This window comes from Chiloscyllium plagiosum, unplaced genomic scaffold (genome assembly GCF_037043375.1).
Source record: "Chiloscyllium plagiosum isolate Xiang-an unplaced genomic scaffold, Cpla_swu_hap1 HiC_scaffold_28, whole genome shotgun sequence".
NCBI classification, from domain to species: domain Eukaryota; kingdom Metazoa; phylum Chordata; class Chondrichthyes; order Orectolobiformes; family Hemiscylliidae; genus Chiloscyllium; species Chiloscyllium plagiosum.
The window spans coordinates 2,448,183-2,474,228 of NW_028270166.1; the positions used below are offsets into that span (position 1 = coordinate 2,448,183).

The 26,046-nt window shown below is 52.1% G+C and overlaps 1 protein-coding gene across 1 annotated transcript in view; it reads left to right on the forward strand.

Annotated features, from left to right (window-relative positions):
• Positions 1-26,046, forward strand: part of cpamd8 (C3 and PZP like alpha-2-macroglobulin domain containing 8) — a 507,250-nt gene that overhangs the window by 536 nt on the left and 480,668 nt on the right. The window contains 2 exon segments of the mRNA XM_087975878.1: positions 8,087-8,238; positions 8,365-8,387. Of these exon segments, the coding sequence (XP_087832004.1) occupies positions 8,087-8,238; positions 8,365-8,387 (175 nt within the window).

Consider the following 26,046-nt stretch of genomic DNA (forward strand, 5'->3'; position numbering starts at 1 on the left):
GAGGGTGGGCGAGGGTGAGGACAAGGGAGGGAGGGCGAGCGAGAGGGCGGGTGAGGACGAGCAGGCGAGGGCGAGGGCGAGGGCGAGAGGGCGGGTGAGGACGAGCGGGTGAGGACGAGCGGGCGAGGGCGAGCGAGGGAGCGGGCGAGGGAGAGGGCGGGAGAGAGCGGGTGAGGGCGGGCGAGGGCGAGGGCGGGCGAGGGCGAGGGCGGGCGAGGGCGAGGGCGGGCGAGGGAGTTCGCGAGCGAGAGCGAGGGAGTTCGCGAGCGAGAGCGAGGGAGTTCGCGAGCGAGAGCGAGGGAGTGCGCGGGAGGGTGCGAGAGAGATCTCGAGGGAGCGAGAGGGAGCGAGGGAGCGAGAGGGAGCGAGGGAGCGAGAGGGAGCGAGGGAGCGAGAGGGAGCGAGGGAGCGAGAGGGAGCGAGGGGGAGCGAGAGGGAGCGAGGGAGCGAGAGGGAGCGAGGGAGCGAGACGGCGCGAGGGAGCGAGACGGCGCGAGGGAGCGAGACGGCGCGAGGGAGCGAGACGGCGCGAGGGAGCGAGACGGCGCGAGGGAGCGAGACGGCGCGAGGGAGCGAGACGGCGGGAGGGAGCGAGACGGCGGGAGGGAGCGAGACGGCGCGAGGGAGCGAGACGGCGCGAGGGAGCGAGACGGCGGGAGGGAGCGAGACGGCGGGAGGGAGCGAGACGGCGGGAGGGAGCGAGACGGCGCGAGGGAGCGAGACGGCGCGAGGGAGCGAGACGGCGGGAGGGAGCGAGACGGCGGGAGGGAGCGAGACGGCGGGAGGGAGCGAGACGGCGGGAGGGAGCGAGACGGCGCGAGGGAGCGAGACGGCGCGAGGGAGCGAGACGGCGCGAGGGAGCGAGACGGCGGGAGGGAGCGAGACGGCGGGAGGGAGCGAGACGGCGGGAGGGAGCGAGACGGCGGGAGGGAGCGAGACGGCGGGAGGGAGCGAGACGGCGGGAGGGAGCGAGACGGCGCGAGGGAGCGAGACGGCGCGAGGGAGCGAGACGGCGCGAGGGAGCGAGACGGCGCGAGGGAGCGAGACGGCGCGAGGGAGCGGGAGGGAGCGAGGGAGCGGGAGGGAGCGAGGGAGCGAGACAGCGCGAGGGAGCGAGACAGCGCGAGGGAGCGAGACAGCGCGAGGGAGCGAGACAGCGCGAGGGAGCGAGACAGCGCGAGGGAGCGAGACAGCGCGAGGGAGCGAGACAGCGCGAGGGAGCGAGACAGCGCGAGGGAGCGAGACAGCGCGAGGGAGCGAGACAGCGCGAGGGAGCGAGACAGCGCGAGGGAGCGAGACAGCGCGAGGGAGCGAGACAGCGCGAGGGAGCGAGACAGCGCGAGGGAGCGAGACAGCGCGAGGGAGCGAGACAGCGCGAGGGAGCGAGACAGCGCGAGGGAGCGAGACAGCGCGAGGGAGCGAGACAGCGCGAGGGAGCGAGACAGCGCGAGGGAGCGAGACAGCGCGAGGGAGCGAGACAGCGCGAGGGAGCGAGACAGCGCGAGGGAGCGAGACAGCGCGAGGGAGCGAGACAGCGCGAGGGAGCGGGAGGGAGCGAGGGAGCGGGAGGGAGCGAGGGAGCGGGAGGGGAGCGAGGGAGCGGGAGGGAGCGAGACAGCGGGAGGGAGCGAGACAGCGGGAGGGAGCGAGACAGCGGGAGGGAGCGAGAGCGAGAGAGATCGAGGAAGCGAGAGAGCGCGAGTGAGAGCGTGCTACGGAGCGAGAGAGCGCGAGGGAGCGACAGAACGCCAGCGAGCGAGAGATATCGAGGAAGCGAGAGAGCGCGAGCGAGAGAGCACGAGGAAGCGAGAGATTGCGAGGGAGCGAGAGAACACCAGCGAGCGCGAGAGAGCGAGAGGGAGGGAGGGTGCGAGAGAGATAGAGGGAGCGAGAGAGCGCGAGGGAACGAGAGAGCGCGAGGGAGCGAGAGCGCGCGAGGGAGCGAGAGCGCGCGAGGGAGCGAGAGCGCGCGAGGGAGCGAGAGCGCGCGAGGGAGCGAGAGAGATCGAGGGAGCGAGAGCGCGCGAGGGAGCGAGAGCGCGCGAGGGAGCGAGAGAGATCGAGGGAGCGAGAGAGCGCGAGGGAGCGAGAGAGCGCGAGGGAGCGAGAGAGCGCGAAGGAACGCGAAGGAGCGCGGGAGCGCGAGGAAGCGAGAGAGCGCGAAGGAGCGCGAGGAAGCGAGAGAGCGCGAAGGAGCGCGAGGAAGCGAGAGAGCGCGAAGGAGCGCGAGGAAGCGAGAGAGCGCGAAGGAGCGCGAGGAAGCGAGAGAGCGCGAGGAAGCGAGAGAGCGCGAGGAAGCGAGAAGGAGCGAGGAAGCGAGAAGGAGCGAGGAAGCGAGAAGGAGCGAGGGGAAGCGAGAGAGCGCGAGGAAGCGAGAAGGAGCGCGAGGAAGCGAGAAGGAGCGCGAGGAAGCGAGAGAGCGCGAGGAAGCGAGAAGGAGCGCGAGGAAGCGAGAGAGCGCGAGGAAGCGAGAGAGCGCGAGGAAGCGAGAGAGCGCGAGGATGCGAGAGAGCGCGAGGAAGCGAGAAGGAGCGCGAGGAAGCGAGAGAGCGCGAGGGAGCGCGAGGAAGCGAGAGAGCGCGAAGGAGCGCGAGGAAGCGAGAGAGCGCGAAGGAGCGCGAGGAAGCGAGAGAGCGCGAAGGAGCGCGAGGAAGCGAGAGAGCGCGAAGGAGCGCGAGGAAGCGAGAGAGCGCGAAGGAGCGCGAGGAAGCGAGAGAGCGCGAAGGAGCGCGAGGAAGCGAGAGAGCGCGAAGGAGCGCGAGGAAGCGAGAGAGCGCGAAGGAGCGCGAGGAAGCGAGAGAGCGCGAAGGAGCGCGAGGAAGCGAGAGAGCGCGAAGGAGCGCGAGGAAGCGAGAGAGCGCGAAGGAGCGCGAGGAAGCGAGAGAGCGCGAAGGAGCGCGAGGAAGCGAGAGAGCGCGAAGGAGCGCGAGGAAGCGAGAGAGCGCGAAGGAGCGCGAGGAAGCGAGAGAGCGCGAGTGAGCGAGAGCGCGAGTGAGCGAGAGAGATCGAGGGAGCGAGAGAGCGCGAGGGAGCGAGAGAGATCGAGGGAGCGAGAGAGCGCGAGGGAGCGAGAGAGATCGAGGGAGCGAGATATATCGAGGGAGCGAGAGAGATCGAGGGAGCGAGAGAGATCGAGGGAGCGAGAGAGCGCGAGGGAGCGAGAGAGATCGAGGGAGCGAGAGAGATCGAGGGAGCGAGAGAGATCGAGGGAGCGAGAGAGATCGAGGGAGCGAGAGAGATCGAGGGAGCGAGAGAGATCGACGGAGCGAGAGAGATCGACGGAGCGAGAGAGATCGACGGAGCGAGAGCACGCGACGGAGCGAGAGGGAGCGAGAGGGAGCGAGAGAGCGCGAGGGAGCGAGGGAGCGAGAGAGCGCGAGGGAGCGAGAGAGCGCGAGGGAGCGAGAGAGCGCGAGGGAGCGAGAGAGCGCGAGGGAGCGAGGGAGCGAGGGAGCGAGGGAGCGAGGGAGCGAGGGAGCGCGAGAGAGCGCGAGAGAGCGCGAGAGAGCGCGAGAGAGCGCGAGGGAGCACGAGTGAGCGAGAGAGCGCGAGGGAGCGCGAGGGAGCGCGAGGGAACGCGAGCGCGCGAGGGAGCGAGAGAGCACGAGGGAGCGAGAGAGCACGAGGGAGCGAGGGAGCGCGAGGGAGCGCGAGGGAGCGCGAGAGAGCGCGAGGGAGCGAGAGAGCGCGAGGGAGCGAGAGAGCGCGAGGAGCGAGAGAGCGCGAGGGAGCGAGAGAGCGCGAGGGAGCGAGAGAGCGCGAGGGAGCGAGAGAGCGCGCGAGGGAGCGAGAGAGCGCGCGAGGGAGCGAGAGAGCGCGCGAGGGAGCGAGAGAGAGCGCGAGGGAGCGAGAGAGAGCGCGAGGGAGCGAGAGAGAGCGCGAGGGAGCGAGAGAGCGCGAGGGAGCGAGAGAGCGCGAGGGAGCGCGAGGAGCGAGGGAGCGCGAGGGAGCGAGGGAGCGCGAGGGAGCGAGGGAGCGAGGGAGCGCGAGTGAGCGAGAGAGCGAGAGAGATCGAGGGAGCGAGAGAGATCGAGGGAGCGAGAGAGATCGAGGGAGCGAGAGAGCGCGAGGGAGCGCGAGGGAGCGCGAGGGAGCGCGAGGGAGCGAGAGAGCGCGAGGGAGCGCGAGGGAGCGCGAGGGAGCGAGAGGGAGAGCGAGAGAGCGCGAGTGAGCGAGAGAGATCGAGGGAGCGAGAGAGCGCGAGGGAGCGAGAGAGCGCGAGTGAGCGAGAGAGCGCGAGTGAGCGAGAGAGATCGAGGGAGCGAGAGAGCGCGAGGGAGCGAGAGAGCGCGAGGGAGCGAGAGAGCGCAGGGAGCGAGAGAGCGCGAGGGAGCGAGAGAGATCGAGGGAGCGAGAGAGATCGAGGGAGCGAGAGAGCGCGAGGGAGCGAGATATATCGAGGGAGCGAGAGAGCGCGAGGGAGCGAGAGAGATCGAGGGAGCGAGAGAGATCGAGGGAGCGAGAGAGATCGACGGAGCGAGAGCACGCGACGGAGCGAGAGCACGCGACGGAGCGAGAGCACGCGACGGAGCGAGAGCACGCGACGGAGCGAGAGCACGCGACGGAGCGAGAGCACGCGACGGAGCGAGAGAGCGCGAGGGAGCGAGAGAGATCGAGGGAGCGAGAGAGATCGAGGGAGCGAGAGAGAGCGAGGGAGCGAGAGAGAGCGAGGGGGCGAGAGGGAGCGAGAGGGAGCGAGTGGGAGCGCGAGGGAGCGCGAGGGAGCGCGAGGGAGCGAGAGAGATCGAGGGAGCGAGAGAGATCGAGGGAGCGAGAGAGATCGAGGGAGCGCGAGGGGAGCGAGAGGGAGCGAGAGGGAGCGCGAGGGAGCGCGAAGGAGCGAGAGGGAGCGCGAGGGAGCGAGAGAGATCGAGGGAGCGAGAGAGCGAGAGCGCGCGAGGGAGCGAGAGCGCGCGAGGGAGCGAGAGAGCGAGAGAGCGCGAGGGAGCGCGAGGGAGCGCGAGGGAGCGCGAGGGAGCGAGAGCGATCGAGGGAGCGAGGGAGCGAGAGCGATCGAGGGAGCGAGAGAGCGAGAGAGATCGAGGGAGCGAGAGAGCGCGAGGGAGCGAGAGAGCGCGAGGGAGCGAGAGAGCGCGAGGGAGCGAGAGAGCGCGAGGGAGCGAGAGCGCGCGAGGGAGCGAGAGCGCGCGAGGGAGCGAGAGCGCGCGAGGGAGCGAGAGCGCGCGAGGGAGAGGGGGAGCGAGAGCGCGCGAGGGAGCGAGAGCGCGCGAGGGAGCGAGGGAGCGAGAGAGCGCGAGGGAGCGAGAGCGCGCGAGGGAGCGAGGGAGCGAGAGAGAGCGCGAGGGAGCGAGAGCGCGCGAGGGAGCGAGAGCGCGCGAGGGAGCGAGAGCGCGCGAGGGAGCGAGGGAGCGAGAGCGCGCGAGGGAGCGAGAGCGCGCGAGGGAGCGAGGGGAGCGAGAGCGCGCGAGGGAGCGAGAGGGAGCGAGAGCGCGCGAGGGAGCGAGAGCGCGCGAGGGAGCGAGGGAGCGAGAGCGCGCGAGGGAGCGAGGGAGCGAGAGCGCGCGAGGGAGCGAGAGGGAGCGAGAGAGCGCGAGGGAGCGCGAGGGAGCGCGAGGGAGCGCGAGGGAGCGCGAGGGAGCGAGAGGGAGCGAGAGGGAGCGAGAGGGAGCGCGAGGGAGCGCGAGGGAGCGAGAGGGAGCGCGAGGGAGCGCGAGGGAGCGAGAGGGAGCGCGAGGGAGCGCGAGGGAGCGAGAGGGAGCGAGAGGGAGCGAGAGGGAGCGAGAGAGATCGAGGGAGTGCGAGGGAGCGAGAGAGCGTGAGGGAGGGAGCGAGAGAATCGAGGAAGCGAGAGAGCGCGAAGGAGCGCAAGGAAGCGAGAGCTCGCGAAGGAGCGAGCGAGCACGAGGAAGTGAGAGAGCGCGAGCACGCCAGCGAGCGAGACAGCCTGAGGGAGAGGGAGAGAGCGCGAAGGAGCGAGAGAGCGTGAGGGAGCGACAGAACGCCAGCGAGCGAGAGAGATCGAGGAAGCGAGAGAGCGCGAGGGAGCGAGAGAGAGCGAGAGAGCGAGAGCGCGCGAGGGAGCGCGAGAGGGGGAGGGAGCGAGAGAGGGGGAGGGAGCGAGAGAGGGGGAGGGAGCGAGAGAGGGGGAGGGAGCGAGAGAGGGGGAGGGAGCGAGAGAGGGGGAGGGAGCGAGAGAGAGGGAGGGAGCGAGAGATCGCGAGCGAGAGAGGGGGAGGGAGCGAGAGATCGCGAGCGAGAGAGGGGGAGGGAGCGAGAGATCGCGAGCGAGAGAGCGGGATTGAGCGAGAGATCGCGAGCGAGAGAGCGGGAGGGAGCGAGAGATCGCGAGCGAGAGAGCGGGAGGGAGCGAGAGATCGCGAGCGAGAGAGCGGGAGGGAGCGAGAGATCGCGAGCGAGAGAGCGGGAGGGAGCGAGAGATCGCGAGCGAGAGAGCGGGAGGGAGCGAGAGATCGCGAGCGAGAGAGCGGGAGGGAGCGAGAGATCGCGAGCGAGAGAGCGGGAGGGAGCGAGAGATCGCGAGAGATCGCGAGCGAGAGAGCGGGAGGGAGCGAGAGATCGCGAGAGATCGCGAGCGAGAGAGCGGGAGGGAGCGAGAGATCGCGAGCGAGTTAGAGAGGGAGCATGAGAGAGGGTGAGCGCGAGTGAGAGAGGGTGAGCGCGAGGGAGAGAGCGCGAAAGAGCACGAGAGAGCGCCAGCGAGGGAGGGAGAGAGCACACGAGTGAGAGCACGAGGGAGGGAGAGAGCGCGGGAGTGAGAGCACGAGGGAGGGAGAGAGCGCGGGAGTGAGAGAGCGCGAGGGAGCGAGACCGAGGGAGCGAGAGATTGCGAGCGAGAGAGCGCGAGGGAGCGTGAGGGACCACGAAAGAGTGTGAGGGAGCGAGAGAATGCCAGCGAGTGAGAGAGCACCAGCGAGAACGCGAGGGAGCAGTGAGCGTAAGGGAGCGAGAGAGCGCGAGCAAGAGCGCGAGGGAGCGAGAGAGCGCGAGCAAGAGCGCGAGGGAGCGAGAGAGCGCGAGGGAGCATGAGGGAGCGAGAGAACGCCAGCGAGTGAGAGAGCGCCAGCGAGAGCGCAAAGGAGCGAGAGAGCGCAAGGAAGCGAGAGATCGCGAGGGAGCGAGAGTTCGCCAGGGAGTGAAAGAGCGCAAGTGAGAGAGCGCAAGGAAGCGAGAGAGCGCGAGGGAGCGAGAGAACGCCAGCGAGTGAGAGAGTGCCAGCGAGATCGCGAAAGAGCGTGAGGGAGCAGTGAGTGCAAGGGAGCGAGAGAGCGCCAGCGAGTTAGAGAGGGAGCGTGAGAGAGGGCGAGCGCGTGAGAGAGGTAGTGAGAGAGCGCGAGGGAGCGAAAGAACGCGAGAGAGCGCCAGTGAGGGAGGGAGAGAGTGCGCGTGAGTGAGAGAGCGCGAGGGAGGGAGAGAGCACAAGCGAGGGAGAGAGTGAGAGAGCATGCACGAGAGAACATGCACGTGAGAGAGAGCGTTCAGCGAGAGAACGCAAGGGAGCGAGAGCGCGAGGGAGGGAGAGAGCACGAGTGAGGGAGCGAGAGAGCACGAGGGAGCGAGAGCGCGCGAGCGAGCGAGCGCGGGAGAGTGAGTGAGAGAGCACGCATGAGAGAGCGCAAGTGAGAGAGCGTGCACGAGAGTGAAAGAGTGCGCATGAGAGAGAGCGCAGGTGAGAGAGCGTGCACGTGAGAGAAAGCGTGTGAGCGAGAGCGTGCATGAGAGATCGCGAGAGAGCGTAAGTAAGAGAGTGAGTGAGCATGAGCAAGCGCGAGAGTGAGAGCGCGTGCACGAGAGAGAGAGCGCGAGTGAGAGAGCGCGAATGAACGCGAGAGAGAGTGCAAGTGAGCATATGAGAGGGAGAGAGTAAGAACGTGTGCGAGCAAAGGAATGTGAGAGAGTGTGCGTGAGAGACTGGGTGAGAGTGCACGTGCGAGTGTGCGTATGAGAGCGTGAATGTGAAGGTGGGTGAGTTTGACAAGAGTGAGTATGCGTATGTGAGAGAGAGTGTGGGGTGCATGGCCAGGTTAGGTTTTGGTTTTGGGTTGGAGGAGGTAACTGTTTGTCTGGGAGGGGATATTGACTGTTAACTGTAGTTGCTGTGTTCTAGGGGTTACCTGGTGTCAGCTCCCTCAGTTTTTCGTGCAGGCCTGAAGGGGGTGGTCAGTGTCACCATTTTTAATCCAGTTAAGGAAACAAAAGTCCAGGTCCAGCTGGTCACGAAAGGGGCGGTCGTCGCTCATGGTCAAGGCTCTGTCTTCGGTAAGTTCTGTCAATGGGTTTTTGTGGCAATTTTTGCTGAGCCCTGCTTGTTTAATAAAAGATGTGAAACTGATCATAGAACATGTCAGTCATTTAAAACGGTTGTATTTTGTGTTTTTCTTGCAGAAAAAGGGACAGTCACATTAAAGGTAAGATTTTAATGATTTGTCAGAGAAAGATTAAAAGTAACCAAACATTTTGGAAAAGTTTACTTATAATGAAACATCGAACTGTGAACGTTGGAGATGTGAAACAAAACCATGAAATTGCTTGATCTTGTAAAACTCAGCAGGGCTGGCAACTTCTGTGGAGAAAAAACCAGTTAACTTTCACCATCAATGTCTGTTGTTTATTTGTTATGAAATTGACAAATACTTGTTAACTTCTGATTCCATTGACTCTGTCCCTGCATCTCTCCTCTGTCATTGCTTCTGTCCCTCTCACTATATATTTATTTCTTAATGCCTTTCCCTAACCCATGAACAAGAAGCAGAAGAGGGACATTTAGAGACTCATACAGCACAGAAACAAACTCTTTGGTCCAACACATCAATGTTGATCAGGTTTCCCAAACTAAATTAGTCCCTTTTGCCTGCATTCGGTCCATATCCCTCTAAACCTTTCCTATTCATGTACTTATCCAAATGTCTTTTAAATGTTGTCACTCTACCTGCAGCCACCACTTCCTTAGTCAGTTCATTCCACATATAAACCACTGTGTGTGTGGAAAAAGTTACCCCTCCGGTCCCTCTTAAATCTTTCTCCTCTTACCTTAAAGTTATGCCCTCTAGTTTGGAACTCTCCTACCCTAGGGAAAGGATCTTTTCTATTTACAATAGCTATGCTCCTCATGACATCATAAGGTCACCCATCAACCTCCTCTGCTCCAGGGGAAAAGTCCCAGATTATCCAGCCTCTCCTTGAAACTCAAGTCCCAGTAACATCCTTGTAAATCTTTTGTTAGAAAATTCTGTAAATCTTTCCAGTTTAATAACATTCCTCCTATAGCAGAGAGATCAGATTTGTACTCAGTACATCAAAAGCGGCCTGATCAATGTCTTAGACAGCTGCAGAAATGATAATATTCTATTAGCTTTCCTCATTACTTGCTGCAGCTATATACTAATCCTTTGTGATTTCATTCCTGAGAACACCTGGATCCCTCTTTATCCGAGATCTGCAACATCTCTCCATTCAGATAATATGCTTCCTCTTTCATTCTTCAAACCAAAGTGGGCAACTTCACATTCTCACAGATTGTACTCCAGAGACTGTGTTTGTGGCAAAGACCCCTTCTGTACTCTGAATGTTCTAGGGGCATGAGTTCAAAGCTCACTCTGATGAATGGGGAAACTTGAATTCAATAAAATTTGAAATAAAACATGTTAAAATAGGCTATGTAAGCTCATTGAGTCTGCCTGGCCATTCAGTACAATCGTTGCTGATTGAACACTTAATGCCTTTTAGTCACCCCATCCTTCTAACACTGTAAGCGATTGATAATCTGAAATTTATCAACCATTACTTGAAATATACTCAATGAACCTTTGCAGCCCTCCGTGGTAGAGAATTCCAAAGGTTCACAAACACTTCACATTAAAAAATAAGCTTCATCTCAGTCCTAAATAGCAACTTGCCCTTATTTTATAAATTGTGTTCCCCCAGTTCTAGTTTCCCAACCAGGGGAAACATCTTAGCTACATTTGTCTATCCCCTTCAGTATTTTGTAAATTTCAGTGAGATCATCTCTCATTGTTTGAAACTCCAGAGAACACAGATCCAGATTTCCCAATCGCTCTCCATAGACAGTCCTGGGAATCAGTTGGATGAACCTCCGCTGCACTCCCTCAGGGGCAATGCATTCTTTCCTGAGAGGAGGAGACCAAAATTTACACACTACCCCAGGTGCACTGTAGACAGGTTCCTGTACAGCTGAAGCAAAACTCCTCTCCTCCTGTCCTCAAATTTTCTGACAATAAATATTCCATGAGCTTCCTAATAGCCTGCTGCACCTGAATGTTAATCTTCAGTGACTTCTTGACAAGGTCATCCAGGTTCTTTTGGACATCTACACTTTCCAATCTCTCTTCCATTTCAGAACCACTGTCCCATAGTGGTTCCCCATGTTTCCACATGATATTGCATCTGCCATTTTCTTGCTTGAAATAACTGCAAGAGGCCAGTATCCTGTCACCAGGTCACCCTTTATTTACGAGTGTAAAATGTCCGGGCTCTGACCAGCCAGCTCCAAGCCAGTCCTTGAAATCAGACTTTCTGACATTCCTGTTTACATCTGTCAGGTAGGGTACCCTGATTGGCTCAGTCAACAGAGTCATAGAGATGTACAGCACAGAAACAGACTCTTCGGTTCAACCCATCCATGCCAACCAGATATCCCAACCCAATCTAGTCCCACTTGCCAGCACCCGGCCCATATCCCTCCAAACCCTTCCTATTCATATAACCATCCAAATGCCTTTTAAATGTTGCAATTGTACCAGCCTCCACCACTTCCTCTGGCAGCTCATTCCATACACGCACCACACTCTGCGTGAAAAGATTGCCCCGTAGATCTCTTTTATATCTTTCCCCTCTCACCCAAAACCTATGCCCTCTAGTTCTGGACTCCCTCACCCCAGGGAAAAGACCTTTTATATTTATCCTATCCATGCCCCTCATGATTTTATAAACCTCTACAAGGTCACCCCTCAGCCTCTGCACTACAGGAAAAGCAGTGCTAGGCCTATTCAGCCTCTCCCTATAGGTCAAATCCTCCAACCCTGGCAACATCCTTGTAAATCTTTTCTGAAATCCTTTCAAGTTTCACAACGTCCTTCCGATAGAAAAGAGACCAGAATTGTAATCTGAGGTAACCTTCTTCACTGTCAACTACACCTCCAACTTTGGCGTCATCTGCAAACATACTAACTGTACCTTTTAGGCTCATATCCAAATCGTATCTACAAATGACGAAAAGTAGTGGATCCAACACCGATCCTTTTGGCACTCCACTGGTCACAGGCCTCCAGTCTGAAAAACAACCCTCCACCACCACGCTCTGCCTTCTACCTTTGAACCAGTTCTGTATCCAAATGGCTAGTTCTCCCTGTATTCCATGAGATCTAACTTTGCTAACCAGTCTCCCATGGGGAACTTTGTCAAATGCCTTACTGAAGTCCATATAGATCACATCTACAGCTCTGCCCTCATCAATCCTCTTTGTTGCTACTTCAAAAAAAGCTCAATCAAGTTAGTGAAACATGATTTCCCACGCATAAAGTCATGTTAACTATCCTTAATCAGTCCTTGCCTTTCAAATACATGTAAATCCTGTCCCTCAGGATTCCCTCCAACAACTTGCCCACCACCGACGTCAGGCTCACCGGTCTATAGTTCCCTGGCTTGTCCTTACCACCCTTCTTAAACAGTGGCACCACGTTTGCCAACCTCCAGTCTTCCGACACCTCACCTGTGACTATCGATGATACAAATATATTAGCAACAGGCCTAGCAATCACTAGGCCTTCTCCAGCTTCCCACAGAGTTCTAGGGTTCACCTGATCAGGTCCTGGGGATTTATCCACCTTTATGCATTTCAAAACATCTAGCACTTCCTCCTCTGTAATATGGACATTTTTCAAAATGTCACTGTCTATTTCCCTATATTGGTGGGCGGCACGGTGGCACAGTGGTTAGAACTGCTGCCTCACAGCGCCAGAGACCCGGGTTCAATTCCTGCCTCAGGCGACTGACTGTGTGGAGTTTGCACGTTCTCCCAGTGTCTGCGTGGGTTTCCTCCGGGTGCTCCGGTTTCCTCCCACAATCCAAAGATGTGCAGGTCAGGTGAATTGGCCATGCTAAATTGCCCGTAGTGTTAGGTAAGGGGTAAATGTATGGGTATGGGTGGGTTGCGCTTCGGCGGGGCGGTGTGGACTTGTTGGGCCGAAGGGCCTGTTTCCACACTAAGTAATCTAATCTAATCTAATCTAAATCTTTCACGTCCTTTTCCACAGTAAACACTGATGCAAAATACTCCTTTAGTATCTTACCCCATTTCCTGCGGCTCCACACAAAGGCCGCCATGCTGATCTTTGAGGGGCCCTATTCTCTCCCTAGTTACCTTTTTGTCCTTAATGTATTTGTAAAAACCCTTTGGATTCTCTTTAATTCTATTTGCCAAAGCTATCTCATGTCCCCTTTTTGCCATCCTGATTTCCCTCTTCAGTATACTCCTACTGCTGTTGTGGTTCTGTTCGACGAGCTGGGGATTTGTGTTGCAGACGTTTCGTCCCATCTAGATGACATCCTCAGTGCTTGGGAGCCTCCTGTGTAGCGCTTCTGTGTTGTTTCCTCCAGCATTTAGTGATTTGTATCTGCCGCTTCCGATTGTCAGTTCCAGCTGTCTGCTGCAGTGGCCGGTATATTGGGTCCAGGTCGATGTGTTTGTTGATAGAATCTGTGGATGAGTGCCATGCGTCTAGGAATTCCCTGGCTGTTCTCTGTTTAGCTTGCCCTATAATAGTAGTGTTGTCCCAGTTGAACTCATGTTGCTTGTCATCTGCGTGTGTGGCTACTAAGGATAGCTGGTCGTGTTGTTTTGTGGCTAGTTGGTGTTCATGGATACGGATCGTTAGCTGTCTTCTTGTTTGTCCTATGTAGTGTTTTGTGCAGTCCTTGCATGGGATTTTGTTGGTTTTGCTCATGCTGGATATCGGGTCCTTTGTCCTGGTGAGTTGTTGTCTGAGAGTGGCTGTTGGTTTGTGTGCTGTTATGAGTCCTAGTGGTCGCAGTAGTCTGGCTGTCAGTTCAGAAATGTTCTTGATGTATGGTGACGTGGCTAGTCCTTTGGGTTGTGGCATGTCCTCATTCCATTGTCTTTCCCTTAGGCATCTGTTGATGAAATTGCGGGGGTATCAGTTTTTGGCGAATACATTATAGAGGTGTTCTTCTTCCTCTTTTTGCAGGTCTGGTGTGCTGCAGCATGTTGTGGCCCTTTTGAACAGTGTCTTGATGCAACTTCTTTTGTGTATGTTGGGGTGGTTGCTTTTGTAGTTCAGGACTTGGTCTGTGTGTGTGGCTTTCCTGTATACCTTTGTGGTGAATTCTCCGTTCGGTGTTCTCTGTACCATCACATTTAGGAATGGGAGTTGGTTGTCCTTTTCTTCCTCTTTAATGCATCTGATTTCTGAGAGTGTGGCGTTGATGATCCGGTGTGTGTTTTCTTACAGTCTTACTGCAAATTCAACCCAAACTCTGGGTCAGATATGTGGATGACATCTTTGTAGTCATTAAAAACACAGAAGTAGAGAACACACACCGGCCCCAAAGTGCTCCCCCACTGACACCTCAGTCACCTGCCCGGCCTTATTTCCCAAGAGTAGGTCGAGTTTTGTACCTTCTCCAGAAAGGTACATCCACATACTGAATCAGAAAATTTTCTTGTACACACTTAACAAATTACTCTCCATCAAACCCTTAACACTATGCCAATCCCAGTCGATGTTCGGAAAGTTAAAATCTCCGACCATAACTCCCCTATTATTCTTACAGATAGCTAAGATCTGGTTACAAATTTGTTTCTCAATTTCCCTCTGACTATTGGTGGGTCTATAATACAATCCCAATAAGGTGATCATCCCTTTCTTATTTCTCAGTTCAACCCAAATAACTTCCCTGGATGTATTTCTGGGAATATCCTCCCTCAGCACAGCCGTAATGCTATCCCTTATCAAAAAGGCCACTCCCCCTCCTCTCTTGCCTCCCTTTCTGTCCTTCCTGTAGCATTTGTATCCTGGAACATTAAGCTGCCAGTCCTGCCCATCCATGAGCCATGTTTCTGTATGATATCACAGTCCCATGTTCCTAACCATGCCCTGAGTTCATCTGCCTTCCCTGTTAGGCCCCTTGCATTGAAATAAATGAGTTTAATTTATCAGTCCTCCCTTGTTCTCTGCTTTGTCCCTGCCTGCCCTGACTGTTTGACTTGCTTCTTTTCTCAACTGTACCAGTCTCAGATTGATCTCTTTCCTCACGATCTCCCTGGGTCCCACCCCCCACCTTACTAGTTTAAGTTCTCCCGAGCAGCTCTAACAAATCTCCCTGTCAGTATATTAGTCCTCTTCCAATTCAGGTGCAATCCGTCCTTCTTGTACAGTTCACTTCTACCACAGAAGAGATTCCAACGATCCAAAAATGTGAATCCTTCTCCCATACACCAGCTCCTCAGCCATGCATTCATCTGCTCTTTCCTCCTATTCCTGCCCTCACTAGTTTGTTGCACCGGGAGTAATCCAGATATTACTACTCTCGAGGACCTCCTTTTTAAATTCCTGCCTAACTCTATATTTTCCCTTCAGAATCTCATCCTTTCCCCTTCCTATGTCATTGGTTGCAATGTATACAATGACCCCCTGCTGGGCCCTGTCCCCCTTGAGGACATTCTGCACCCTCTCTGAGACATCCTTGATCCTGGCACCAGGGAGGCAACAACAGCAGCAATCAAGGATCTCGATCAATGAGATCCACCTGGCCTCAGCTCCAGTCACTACATTTCCACCCCCCACTCCCTCAAAGCTCCTAGGATGTTGGCCTGTTCTTTCTCTTGTCGCTTCTCTTGTGTCTGGAGTATCTCGGGAGAGTTTCCTCTTCTTTCAGCAGTCATGATATCGAGGCTGCATTCATCTCCGTCTCTGAGGTTTCCTAGAAACGGACAGAGGAGGAGAACCTACTGTTTCTGAAAGGCCTTTCTGGCTGTTCTGAGGGGCCAGGTATGTTTTGCTGCTGTCCTGTTTATGAAGTAACGGCTTTCGGGTGATCCACGTGTTTGTTCGGGACCACCTCACCTGCCCGTCAGGGGACTTGCCCTCATGCCAACCTCATCTCAAACCTGTACAAGCCGTTTCTGTGGTTCTGGCACCAAACTTTGTCCCCTGAAGTAAACTGTTTTTCTTGCATAGAGGGGACGTAGAGGACTGTGGAGTCTTCTCCCAATCTGCAGGTCTGCTGGAGCTGTCTCTGCAGGGTGGTGCTATAATCGAACAGGAACCGGGACATTGTGGGAGTGAGTGACACTGTAGGCCATTTCTTTAAGCCTCTAGAGTGTGGTGCTGGAAAAGTAAAGCAGGTCAGGCAGCATCCGAGGAGCAGGAGCAAGGTGAAATCCTGATGAAGGGTTTATGCCCGAAACCTCGATTTTCCGCTCCTCGGATGCAGCCTGACCTGCTGTGCTTTTCCAGCACAACACTCTCAACTCTGATCTCCAGCATCTGCAGTCCTCACTGTCTCCTATGTTTCTTTAAGCCTGCCTTCAGAGTATAGACCACTGTTTCTGCCAGACTGTTGGATGATGGATGGTATGGATCTGTCCGAACATATCAAATGCCATTGGACTTTTGTAAATACTTGAACTCCGTGCTGGGAAATGACCTGCCATTGTCTGTGAACAATACTTCCGGGAGACCCTCTATCACCAACAACACTGTCAGCTTCTCAATCGTCATCCCTGAATTTATTGAGTGAACTGTATGCATGACCAATCACTGAGTGGGCACCCACAGTGACCAGGAACATTGAGCCAGTACAGTCATCATGTGATCAGGTCCAGGGTTTACCCGGCCATTCCCATGAATGTGGGGCAGTGCCAGCAGTAATTTCTGTCCTTATTGGCACTCTTGGCACTGCCCTGCCAACACAGCTATTCTGCATCCAACCCTGGCCACCAGACATAACGTCTCACCATTGTCTTCATTTTGGAAACCCCTGGTGGACCAAGAAGGAGATTGGTCATTAGCTAGTGGCAGCCTTTACTTGGGACAATCACTTTTCCTCTTCGCAGCAATATGCCGTCCTCCACGGTGATCTGGTCTTGCCATGTCCAGAAAGGTTTCAACTCTGGTTGTGATGGCTCTTCTGTCTCTCCCATGACCATCAATCGTTTAGTTTCTCTAGGATAGGATCACCTTGTGTCCACTGTCAGATTTCCTCAGCGGTGACCAGAACGTTTAGAATCAGAATGGACTCTTCCAGGGAAGGCATCACTGGTGGAGTATCTGCCAATGGGAGGCATCTCAAGACATTGGCCTTTCTTACTTGGCCTCCCAGAGAGAGTGTTGCAGCTGGTAATGATACACACAGGGTGAGGGCCCACTGCTGAAATTGACCAGAAGCTCTGGGCAACACAACATTGTCTTCTTTAAGTAATCCTAGCAGGGGTTTATGGTCCGATACTATGATAAATTTACATTTGTAAAGATATTGGTGGAACTTTCTCAAACCAAAGATGACCACCAGACCTTCCTCCTACCTGGCCGTATTTGCATTTGACATCAGCCAAAGTTGGGGAAGCGTTCCTCTCCATTGGGTCACGGATGAGCCAATACTATCCTGCTACCGTATGGAGAGACATTGTGTGACAGCGCCACATCTCACTTCAGATCATCGTGGGCCAACACCTTAGAGGATGATAGCTGCTTTTTCACCTCCCTAAAGGCTACTTCTTGGCTAAGTGACTATTTCCAAGGCTGACCCTTTTTCAACTGCAGGTGTAAAGATGGAGGCCAGGTTCTGTACAAGTTTCCTGTAATAATTCACCAATCCAAGGAAAGACCCAAGGTTCGACATGAGAGCTAGGGCACCTTTGATCGCCTTCACATTATCTTCCAACGGGTGTAACCCAGTTTTGTTAACTCTGTAACCCAAGTAGTTAACTTGGTGTGCCTGGAACACCCATTGTTCCCCTCGAAGGCACACACCCACAGGGAGGGGGGGGGTCTTCAAGCACGATGTCCAAGTTCTCCAGATACTCTTTAATGGTCTTCCCAGTAATTAGCACATCACCCATCCTCCCATAATCCAAAGATGTGCAGGTTAGGTGAATTGGCCATGTTACATTGCCCATAGTGTTCAGGAATAAATGTAGAGTAGGGGAATGGGTTTGGGTGGGAAATTCTTCGGAGGGTCGGCATGGACTTGTTGGGCTGAAGGGCATGTTTCCATACTGTAGGGATTCTATGAAATTGCAACATGGGGCAGCCCTTGTAAAAAAGTTTTTCATGGCCTGCTGAAAAAGGACACAGGCTAATGATATGTCAAATGGCAGTCTTGTATATTGGTATTAATTGTGGCATACTTCTGGGAACCTTGATCCATAGCAGATAGGTGTGGCTCATATCCAGCTTTGTGAAGGACACCCCATCCCATATCAGCTTTCTGCATCAGTGCTCTATGTGAGGGATTGGGTATTTATCCAACTGCAAGAAGTGATTTACCGTTTGCTTAAAATCCCCACAAAAACAAACTGAGCCATCAGACTTTACAATCAGTATGATCAGTCACAGAGTCGTAATACATGGAAACAGACCCTTCGGTCCAACCCGTCCATGCCGACCAGATATCCCAACCCAATCTCGTCCCACCTGCCAGCACCCGGCCCATATCCCTCCAAACCCTTCCTATTCATATACCCATCCAGCTGCCTCTTAAATGTTGCAATTGTACCAGCCTCCACCTTTTGGCAGCTCATTCCATACACGTATCACCCTCTGCATGAAAAGGTTGCCCCATAGGTCCCTTTTATATCTTTCCCCTCTCACCCTAAACCTATGCCCTCTAGTTCTGGACTCCCCGACCAGAGGGAAAAGACTTTGTCTATTTATCCTATCCATGCCCCTCAATTTTGTAAACCTCTATAAACCTCAGCGTCCAACGCTCCAGGGAAAACAGTCCCAGTCTGTTCAGCCTCTCCCTTTAGCTCAAATCCTCCAACCCTAGCAACGTCCTTGTAAATCTTTTCTGAACCCTTTCAAGTTTCACATCATCTTTCCAATAGGAAGGAGACCAGAATTGCACGCAATATTCCAACAATGGCCTAACCAATGTCCTGTACAGCCGCAACATGACCTCCCAACTCCCGTACTCAATACTCTTACCAATAAAGGAAAGCATACCAAATGCCTTCTTCACTATCTTATCTACCTGTGACTCCGCTTTCAAGAAGCTATTAACTTGCACTCCAAGATCTCTTTGTTCAGCAACACTCCCGCGGACCTTACCATTAAGTTTTTCCGTCCTGCTAAGATTTGCTTTCCCAAAATGCAGCACCTCGCATTTATCTAAATTAAATTCCATCTGCTACTTCTCAGCACATTGGCCCATGTGGTCAAGATCCTGTTGTAATCTGAGGTAACCCTCTTCGCTGTCTACTACACCTCCAATTTTGGTGTCATCTGCAAACTTACTAACTGTACCTCTTATGCTCGCATCCAAATCATTTATGGAAATGACAAAAAGTAGAGAACCCAGCACCGATTCTTGTGGCACTCCACTGGTCACAGGCCTCCAGTCTGAAAAACAACCCTCCACCACCACCCTCTGCCTGCTACCTTTGAGCCAGTTCCATCTCCAAATGGCTAGTTCTCCCTGTACTCCATGAGATCTAACCTTGCTAATCAGTCTCCCTTGGGGAACCTTGTCGAATGCCTTCCTGAAGTCCATATAGATCACATCCACTGCTCTGCCCTCATTAATCCTCTTTGTTACTTCTTCAAAAAACTCAATCAAGTTTGTGAGACATGATTTCCCACGCACAAAGCCATGTTCACTATCCCTAATAAGTCCTTGCCTTTTCAAATACATGTGTATCCTGTCCCTCAGGATTCCCTCCAACAACTGACCCACCACCGATGTCAGGCTCACTGGTCTATAGTTCCCTGGCTTGTCCTTACCATCCTTCTTAAACAGTGGCATCACATCAGCAAACCCCCAATCTACCGGCATCTCACCTGTGACTATCGATGATACAAATATCTCAGCAAGATGCCCAGCAATCACTTCTCTAGTTCCCACAGAGTTCTACGGTATACCTGATCAGGTCCCAGGGATTTATCCACCTTTATGCATCTCAAGAGATCCAGCACTTCCTCCTCTGTAATATGGACATTTTTCAAGGTGTCACCATCTAATTCCCTACATTCTATATCTTTCACGTCCTTTTCCACAGTAAACACTGATGCAAAATACCCATTTAGTATCTTACCCCATCTCCTGCAGTTCCACACAAAGGGCGCTTTTGAGGGGCCCTATTCTCTCCCTAGTTACCCTTTTGTCCTTAATATATTTGTAAAAATTCTTTAGATTCTACCTAACTCTATTTGCCAAAGCTATCTCATGTCCCTGTTTTGTCCTCCTGATTTCCCTCTTAAGCATACTCCTAGTGCTTTTATATTGTCAAGATTCACTCAGTCTCTCTTGTCTATACCTTACATATGCTTCCTTCTTCTTCTTAACCAAACCCTCAATTTCTTTAGTCATCCAGCATTCCCTATACCTATCAGCCTTTTCTTTCCCCCTGACAGGAATGTACTTTCTCTTGACTCTCATTATCTCATTCCTGAAAGCTTCCCATTTCCTAGCCGTTCCTTTACCTGTGAACATCTGCCCCCAATCAGCTTTTGAATGTTTTTGCCTAATACCGTCAAAATTGGCCTTTCTCCAATTTAGAACTTCAACTTTTAGATCTGGTCTACCCTTTTCCATTACTATTTTAAATCTACCTGCCCATTCTGTAAACTGCACTGGCTTGATGATTCCCTTACTCTTCAGTTTCCTAATTTCTGCCTCTGCTTTTGCCAGTGAGGCAACTGGCACCAAGCAGGCCTTGCAAAAATCACAGAATTGCTTCCTGACCAACATGTAAAGTGGCCTTGGCTCCCTTGATGGTCTTTCTTGAAAAACATCAGGGTAATTAATTAGGATTTCACTCAGGCAGCCATTTCTTAATTGAAAAATGTTGAGCCAATCAAGGTGAATCGTTCTCAACCAATTTCATCCCAATAGGTTGGACCCCTTGCTCTTACTAAAAGCTGTGGGGTAACAGCACCAACTGCTTCTCATAGGAGACCAGAACCAAAGACGTACCCAAAATCTGTAACAGTTTCTCAGTGTTCCCAGTCTGGCTGAGTCTTGTGCAAACTTAAGGGTTGGAGTCCTGAGTGAATCTTGTTAAAGACAGATTCTGCAACGACAGATCCAGTTGCACCAGTATAGATCTCCATGGGAACCAGGTGACCATTTAACCAGATGTTTATTTTAATTGGTTCTGATTTGGATGTTGCTAAGCAATTTAGTTGTTCCAAGCTATGTGTAGGTGTCTTTCGAGGATGTGCACTCTACTTGAGCCCACACACTGGCAGCAACTACACTGACCTGCCAGCCCAGATCCTGAAGAACCTTTTAGCCACTTGGCTGAGGCTTGGCTTTGTTGTGGGGTTCTATTGTGGGCTGGCCAAGGGTTCCTTTGCTTGGGATATGCCCTGTGTGAGGCTCTGTAATTACCTACACACAGATGGTGTTTTCCAAGCTAGTCAGACAAGTGACAGAGTCCATTTCCAATGGGGGGGGGGGGGGCTATAGCTCCCAGGCACTACTTGCTGCATTTTCTAGTGACAAATCCAAATGTTGTACCTATTTGAAGTCCAGTTGGGTTTCAGCTGATAGATGCTTTTATGTAGTTACATCATTAATCCTGTGTACCAAACAAAACACTTAGTGAGTTTTGAGAAGATTTGTACCTCAGGTTGAGGTTTTGGATGTAGGTTTGCTCGCTGAACTGGAAGGTTCATTTCCAGACGTTTTGTCACCCTCCTAGGTAACATCTTCAGTGGGCCTCCAGGTGAAGCACTGCTGATAATTCCTGCTTTCTATTTATATGTTTGGGTTTCTTTGGGTTGGTGATGTCATTTCCTGTGATGGAGTCATTTCCTGTTCTTTTTCTCAGGGGTGGTCGATGGGGTCTAACTCGATGTGTTTGTTGATAGTGTTCTGGTTGGAAGGCCATGCTTCTAGGAATTCTCATGCGTGTCTCTGTTTGGCTTGTCCTAGGATGGATGAGTTGTCCCAATCGAAGTGGTGTCCTTCCTTATTTGTATGTAAAGATACTAGTGAAAGAGGGTCATGTCGTTTTGCGGCTAGTTGACATTCATGTATCCTGGTGGCTAGTTTTCTACCCCACCACAGGAAATGACATCACCACTGGGAATGACATCACCAATCTAAAGAAACCCAAACATATAAATAGAAAGCAGGAATTATCAGCAGTGCTTCGCCTGGAGGCCCACTGAAGATGTTACTTAGTGTTACAAAACATTTGGAAATGAACCTTCCAGCTCAGCGAGCAAACCTACATTCACAAACAAAACTGTCTCTGAGCCTCTCATTCAGGGCTAGCCTAAAATCCCATGCCTATGCCAGTTGATTTGACCTTGTCAAAAATTCTGCTATGGATTCCCTTGGTTCTTGAACAGTGGAGTAATACCAATAATGTCTCAGAATTAGAGGAGATTTGGAGTCAATCTTCCTTAACTAAATCAGTCAACTCGAATTGTTTTAGTATCTGGTGCCTCAGGGAAAGTTAAGTTCCTAATAACCAGAAAATACTGTGCTTCTGCAAACAGTTGGAAGGATTATTTTTCTTCTTCTGCCCCAGTGTCATTTGCCTGGGAAAAATATTGCATTCTTTCCACATACTGGGTCCAGTCTTTGACAGAATCGAATAAGTCAAGCTGCCAAATGAAGGCACGATACCAGAAATGCTGACCCCAACTCAAAGACGACTGTTGAGTGAATTTTCAAGGATTTTCAGTTTTCTCTCGTTGCCACTGAGACAGTTATCCCATTACTGAGTCACCCTTTATTTACACGTGCAAAATATGTGGGCTGTGACTAGCCAGCTCAAAGCCAGTCCCTAGAGTGAGGAGACTCTGAATCTCCTATTTATGTCAGCCAGGGCTCCCTGATTGACCCATGTTAACAACCCCAATCAGGGATCTCAGTCAGCGATCCACCTGGCCCTGGTTCCAATCACTACCCCGTCAAAAGCTTCCTTCCAACATGCATCCCCACTTGGCTTTGTATTGTCCATAAATTTACAAATATTTTATCCTCACCTCCAAATCATTCCTGTTGATTGTGAACAGCTGTGGCCCAAGCACCTGTCCTTGTGGTACCCTACTATTCACAGCCTCCAAGACCAGAATGACCCATTTATTTTGATTCTGTGGTTTCTGTCTGTAGCCAATTCTTAATTCATACCAATATATTACCTGCATTTACCCACGTGCTTCGGTTTTTTAAAACCAACTTCTTTTTAGAATCGTTTTATAAAAGTCTTCTTAGTATTCAAGTATACAATGTCCATTGTCTCTGCATCTATCAATTTTGAGTGTTGCATCTTCAAAAATCTCCAAGCTTGTGAATGGGAATCCTGTTTGACAAGCCTGTGCTGACTATTTCCAATTGTTCTCCAGATGTTTATTTATTCTATCCTTCAGAATAGATTATCATTGCAGAATCTGAGCAATGTGGGACGATAACCACCAATGCATTTACTAAATCTATAGCCACCTCCTTCAGCACTCTTGGATGTAGATTATTATTGGGTCCTGAGGATTGATCAATTTCAGCCCCATTTATTTCTCCAGTACAACGTTTTTATTAATGCTGATTTCCTTTAACTCCTCATTCTTAGCCTCATGGTGATTCTGTAACCACCGTTAATTATTTTTAAAAACCCATCTGATTCACTGACATTCTTGAGGGAAGGCAATCTGTCGTTTTTACCCAGTCTGGTCTATGTGACCCCCAGACCCACAGCAATGGGATTGACTCTTAACTGTCCGTGGACAATTAGAGGTAGACAGTAAATGCTGGCCAAGCCTGCAACACCATTATGCAATTTCAGAAAGAAGCCTCGTGCTTCTGCCTGGGAAACAATCTCCATGACTCTGACGTGGGGTTTTCGATGGCATTCTGTTCCCTCTCTCTTGTAGGGATAAAGCATCCCATGCTCAGCACTTTAACAATAGGACAGGCCAATATTTATCCTTCAATCAACATCACTAAAGCTTGTCTTTACATTTGTTTGTGAGATCTTGCTGTGTGTAAATTTGAACACTCTCTACACCAGTGACTACACATCAGAAGCTGTGAAGAATGTAGGAATATACTGAGGTCACAGAATGCACTTTCTTTGAAAAAGCCTCTTTCCTTTTCCTCCTCAGACCTTTCGCCCTGTGTTTACTTGCTCTGTGTTGACTGATTCCTGTAGAGGAATTATACTAAACATCTACAAACAAAATTCCACAGCCACGAGAAAAATCATGAATAGTTTTATTTTGCACTTTTTGACTTTGGATTATTTTGCATTAAAGAAAATAAATGATTTGAGGGAATGTTTTCACCAGTGTTCTGCTTGAGGAGCTGACAATTGAGAATATTGTGGCTGTGTAAGAGTTTTGGCTGGGAGTGCTCTGTCAAGGTGTGATCATATCGTTATTGGGAGGCTCTAGTCACAGTGAATCACAGGACTCTGTCCAGTGGGTGCCTTGGTATTGCTGTTTGTGCAGTTTATTCAGAGGTGTAATACGCAAGTAATTTTTAAATCTTGACAGTTGGTTTTAAAAAAACTTGTCCCTTTACACACTTCCTGTCAACATTTTTCAATTCTAATTTTCTATTGTCATATTTATAATGGACGCTGTAAATATGTCATAATAGCACTGCCCTGCCAGAGGTGGAACATAGGAACAGGAGTAGGCCATTCAGCCCCTCAGATCCTGTTTCACCATTCAGTGAGGTCATGGCCGGTCTGTGGTCTAGCTCGGTATACCTACCTTTGGCCCATATCCACTAATGTTACCTTAAAAAAAACAACTAATTTAAAAACTAACTAACCCTGCATTAACTGCCATTTGTTGAAAGATTCCAACTATCTGCCATCCTTTTTGTATAGGAATGTTTTCTAACATCATCCAGAATGATAGAACATAGAACAATACAGCACAGAACAGGCCCTTCGGCCCAAGATGTTGTGCCGAACATTTGTCCTAGCTTAAGCACCCATCCATGTACCTATCCAATTGCCGCTTAAAGGTCACCAAACATTCTGACTCTACCACTCCCACAGGCAGCGCATTCCATGCCCCCACCACTCTCTGGGTAAAGAACCCACCCCTGACATCTCCCCTATACCTTCCACCCTTCACCTTAAATTTATGTCCCCTTGTAACACTCTGTTGCACCCGGGGAAAAAAGTTTCTGACTGTCTACTCTATCTATTCCTCTGATCATCTTATAAACCTCTATCAAGTCACCCCTCATCCTTCGCCGTTCCAACGAGAAAAGGCCTAGCACTCTCAACCTATCCTCGTACGACCTATTCTCCATTCCAGGCAACATCCTGGTAAATCTTCTCTGCACCCGCTCCAAAGCTTCCACATCTTTCCTAAAGTGAGGCGATCAGACCTGCACACAGTACTCCAAATGTGGCCTAACCAAAGTCCTGTACAGTTGCAACATCACTTCACAACTCTTGAATTCAATCCCTCTGCTAATGAACGCTAATACACCATAGGCCTTCTTACAAGCTCTATCCACCTGAGTGGCAACTTTCAAAGATCTATGAACATAGACCCCAAGATCCCTCTGTTCCTCCACCTCACTAAGAACCCTACCATTAACCCTGTATTCCGCATTCTTATTTGCCTTTCCAAAATGGACAACCTCACACTTGGCAGGGTTGAACTCCATCTGCCACTCCTCAGCCCAGCTCTGCATCATATCTAAGTCTCTTTGCAGCCGACAACAGCCCTCCTCACTATCCACAACTCCACCAATCTTTGTATCATCTGCAAATTTACTGACCCACCCTTCGACTCTCTCATCCAAGTCATTAATAAAAATTGCAAACAGCAGAGGACCCAGAACTGATCCCTGCGGAACTCCACTTGTAACTGGGCTCCAGGCTGAATATTTGCCATCTACCACCACTCTGACTTCGACCAGTTAGCCAGTTTTCTATCCAGTTTGGCCAAATTTCCCTCTATCCCATACCTCCTGACTTTCCGCATAAGCCTACTATGGGGAACCTTATCAAATGCCTTACTAAAATCCATGTACACTACATCCACTGCCCTACCCTCATCCACAGGCTTGGTCACCTCCTCAAAGAATTCAATAAGACTTGTAAGGCAAGACATACCCTTCACAAATCCGTGCTGGCTGTCCCTAATCAAGCAGTGTCTTTCCAGATACTCATAAATCCTATCCCTCAGTACCCTTTCCATTACTTTGCCTACCACCGATGTAAGACTAACTGGCCTGTAATTCCCGGGGTTATCCCTATTCCCTTTTTTGAACAGGGGCACAACATTCGCCACTCTCCAGTCCCCTGGTACCATCCCCGTTGACAGTGAAGACGAAAAGATCATTGCCAACGGCTCTGCAATTTCCTCTCTTGCTTCCCCCATAATCCTAGGATATATCCCGTCAGGCCTGGGGGACTTGTCTATCCAAGTTGTTCAAAATGTCCAACACATCTTCCTTCCTAACAAGTATCTCCTCTAGCTTACCAGTCCGTTTCACACTCTCCTCTTCAACAATACGGTCCCTCTCGTTCGTAAATACTGAAGAAAAGTACTCATTCAAGACCTCTCCTATCTCTTCCGACTCAATACACAGTCTCCCACTACTGTCCTTGATCGGACCTACCCTCGTTCTCGTCATTCTCATGTTTCTCACATACGCATAAAATGCCTTGGGGTTATCCTTGATCCTATCTGCCAAAGATTTTTCATGCCCTCTCTTAGCTCTCCTAATCCCTTTCTTCAAGTCCCTTCTGGCTATCCTGTATCCCTCCACTGGTCTGTCTGAACCCTGTTTCCTCAACCTTATGTAAGCCTCCTTCTTCCTCTTTACAAGACATTCAACCTCCCTCGTCAACCAAGGTTCCCTCACACGACCATTTCTTTCCTGCCT